This window comes from Lepidochelys kempii, chromosome 3 (genome assembly GCF_965140265.1).
Source record: "Lepidochelys kempii isolate rLepKem1 chromosome 3, rLepKem1.hap2, whole genome shotgun sequence".
Classification (NCBI taxonomy): domain Eukaryota; kingdom Metazoa; phylum Chordata; order Testudines; family Cheloniidae; genus Lepidochelys; species Lepidochelys kempii.
This window is the reverse complement of record NC_133258.1, coordinates 101,204,982-101,208,404: the sequence shown is the minus strand read 5'-3', so window position 1 is coordinate 101,208,404 and position 3,423 is coordinate 101,204,982. Positions and strand designations below refer to the sequence as shown.

At 38.8% G+C, this 3,423-nt stretch overlaps 1 protein-coding gene across 1 annotated transcript; it reads left to right on the top strand.

Moving 5' to 3' along the window:
* The first annotated feature begins 763 nt into the window (after nt 1-763).
* Nucleotides 764-3,031, top strand: TAAR1 (trace amine associated receptor 1). The gene has a single exon (XM_073335204.1). It carries the CDS (start codon nt 791-793, stop codon nt 1,796-1,798), a length of 1,008 nt encoding a protein of 335 aa, XP_073191305.1. The 5' UTR covers nt 764-790; the 3' UTR covers nt 1,799-3,031.
* Nucleotides 3,032-3,423: the final 392 nt, after the last annotated feature.

Below are 3,423 nucleotides of genomic sequence, written 5' to 3'. Positions count from 1 at the left end.
GAGGGAGGATGTGACTGTAGGTAAGTGATATTTACTCGATGCAGATCTGAGAGTATTTGTTGCCAGATCAGAATCTTCCTTGACTTAGTGGAAAGTTCCTGTTCTCTCCAGATGTTACCATCTGTGTGTCTGGCCTGTCCACTTTGACGTCTATATCTTTGATTTATGTCTCCAAGAAGCTGCTGCCAAATGGGCTGCAGAATCTAAACCAAACAGTATTCAGGAGGAATGTGAGTATTCTACGACACTGACTCTTCTTTAAAAGAACTGTTGAAAGAAAGATACAACTTAAAACAAAAACAGTTTTAAAAAAAGAAAATCTGGAGGATATCTCCAGTCTCCTTACTGCTGCAGGGAGAGATCTATATCTGCTAAAATGTACATTTCCTGAGGCAGCTCTGTGGAGCTTCTGCTATTCATGATACGGGTAGCTGGTGGATAAGGGGGGGCCAACAGGTGTGCTGTTGCATTAGCCGGGCCATGATTCATCCCAAGGAGAGTCTCAGTTCAGAAAAAATCTAATGATTAAACTGGTTTTGAAACAGAATTACACTTTTATCCCCTCCAAGACCTTAATGAATTAAATAAAATTAATTTTCTAAAAGTTCTGGTAGATTAATATGTTTATTATTTTCTTTTTTTCTCTCTGCAGTTACCTCAGCTGGATGAATACCCAGGAAAGCAATAAATAACTCTAAATGCATTTCAGCATTAGGGCAAAAGTTGCCTGTGCAACATCCAGCCGGCTGAGACTACAACGTACTTAAGTGGGTTTGAGATCTCAGGAAAGATGCAGTTTTGCTGTGAATCTGTAAATGGCTCCTGCATAAAAAGCAACTGGTCAAGCAATATCCGTATGTCCATGTATATCTTAATGGTGTGCATCATCATGGCCACGTTGGCTGGAAATCTGACGGTTATCGTCTCAATAGCGCACTTCAAGCAGCTCCATACGCCTACAAATTTCTTGATCCTTTCCATGTCCACTGTTGACTTTTTGTTGGGGTGCTTCATCATGCCTTACAGCATGGTGAGGTCTGTGGAGAACTGCTGGTACTTTGGAGAACTCTTCTGCAAAATCCATACTAGCATAGACATTATGCTCAGCACAGCCTCCATTTTCCATCTTTCCTTCATTTCTATTGATCGCTACTGTGCTGTGTGTGACCCACTGAGATACAAATCTAAGATAAATACTTGCATCATAGTGGTCATGATCGTCATAAGTTGGACCGTCCCTGCCATTTTTGCCTTTGGGATGATCTTTCTGGAGCTAAACTTAAAAGGAGCAGAAGAGATTTTCTATAATCATATCCACTGTGTTGGCGGCTGCTTTGTCTTCTTTAGCGAAACTTCAGGTGTGGTGTCCTCCATGATTTCCTTCTACATCCCTGCATTTGTTATGTTGTGCATCTATGGGAAAATATATGCTATAGCTAAGAGGCAGGCAAGATCCATTAAAGATGCAGCTAGCCAAACACAAATCAGATTTGAGATGAAGCACCACATTTCACCAAGTAGAGAAAGGAAAGCTGCAAAGACATTAGGCATAGTGATGGGTGTTTTTCTCATATGCTGGTCTCCGTTTTTCTTCTGTACTGCCACCGACCCCTTTATGAATTACTCAACACCACCTATTCTTCTTGATGCATTGATGTGGTTTGGTTACCTGAATTCTACATTTAACCCCTTAGTGTATGCATTTCTTTACATGTGGTTTCGCAGAGCACTAAAGCTGATTCTATTTGGCAAAGTTTTCCAAGAGGACTCTTCCAGGACTCAATTATTTTTAGAATAACATACTTAGAATTTTTGCACTCGCTACATTTAGCAATTGGCTGGAGATTGTGCTTACAAAAATAGCAGCTAAAAGAGAAGAAAATCAAGAGCTGTTTGTTTACCCACTTGTGAAGACTGGTTCAGGTAGCAAACTGTGGTACGTTAAACTTTGTCTCAGTACAGACTGGAACTTGCCCCAAATTAGGCTTAGTGCTTTGGTTATTATGATTAATGATTTATTTAGCACTTAGGATGTTCTGAGCTCTTTACAATACACACAAGTAAAGAGGAAGCTTGCAGTTTAAAAGAACGTTCAATCACTTTGTGCAGAGAAATCAAGTAATTCTGATACACTAAGCACTGGGTTTTTTTGGAAGGCCTGTCTCACATTTTTGTAAAGCAAGCGCTCAACAGATTTTGTTGCTGAACTGGGGTTTGTGAAACCTGCTGCCCTGTAAGCACAGCAACAAAGGGCTTTCCTTTTGGATTTCCACTGATGACCCAAAGATGAAAGACCATAGCTTTTATCATAAAGCTATTCTCCTTTCAGTATATATATATTAATATTTCTTAAGTGATAATTTTAAGATCCTAATGATAAATGGTATCAAAACAGTTCCAAAGGTAAGTGAACTTTAGCAAACAGAACTCAGAAGCAACATTGAACATCTAGAGGTTAGAATCTGAAAATCATTGCAAGTTGTATTACCCAGTGTCCTCTACTGGTTGCAAGCAGATGATACTATTCTGTTACATAAAATGAACAATGTAAAAGGTGTAGAGACTACATGTTTTAGCTAAGAGGTATTGTTATTTTAACAAATGGCAACAAAAAATTGTTGATTAAGACATTTTTTGTCCGCTTTTAAAATATGACACTGCTATGCTAAAATGAATATCATGCTACCAAACTGAAACAGAAATAATAGCTCAGGCCTGATCTTGCAAACACTGCAAGGAGTAATACTTACTACTGGACACAGTCATTACTGAGCAGTCAGTGCACCTAGACTCTACAGTAAGAGCTATACGCAGTAGTAAATGATTACAGTATCAAGTCCTGTACTCATATGGATAGGAAAAGTGTGTGCCATTTGTTGCATCTTGTCTCGTACTCCGTGTTTTGTACAACACCTAGGATAAGGAGAATGCAAGTTGCCTATTATTGTTTCATTGGTAAATTAAAATGATGCTACCTTTCACCAGACCAAACTATCAATACTCCCTGTTGTCTCTTTTATTCTATTATTGTTACGCTGACATTTTGTAAATCTGTATCCCCCCAAACTAACTAAAATAAACAATTACTGGATTATACTGCAGCTGGCCAAATGTGTTAGTGAAGGTTTTTATCTCCAATGATAGTATGAATATTTCATTGCTTTACATGCATTTATAAATTATTAAGAAAGTAACTAATAACAGATAAATTAACTGATAATTGAAGAGTAAAAAATCAACCCCCTTTTCTTCCTTACTCTATAGAGGAAACAACCCCCCCCCCCCTTTTTTTTTTTTTTGGTGCAGCTTACTTCCTTCTCCCTGATGGCTCAGATAAGATGGCTGTCACACTGGAGAGAGAGAGAGAGAGAGGCAGGGTGGGTCCTCCTTACTCCTGTCCACCCACTTCTTACTCACCTGCAC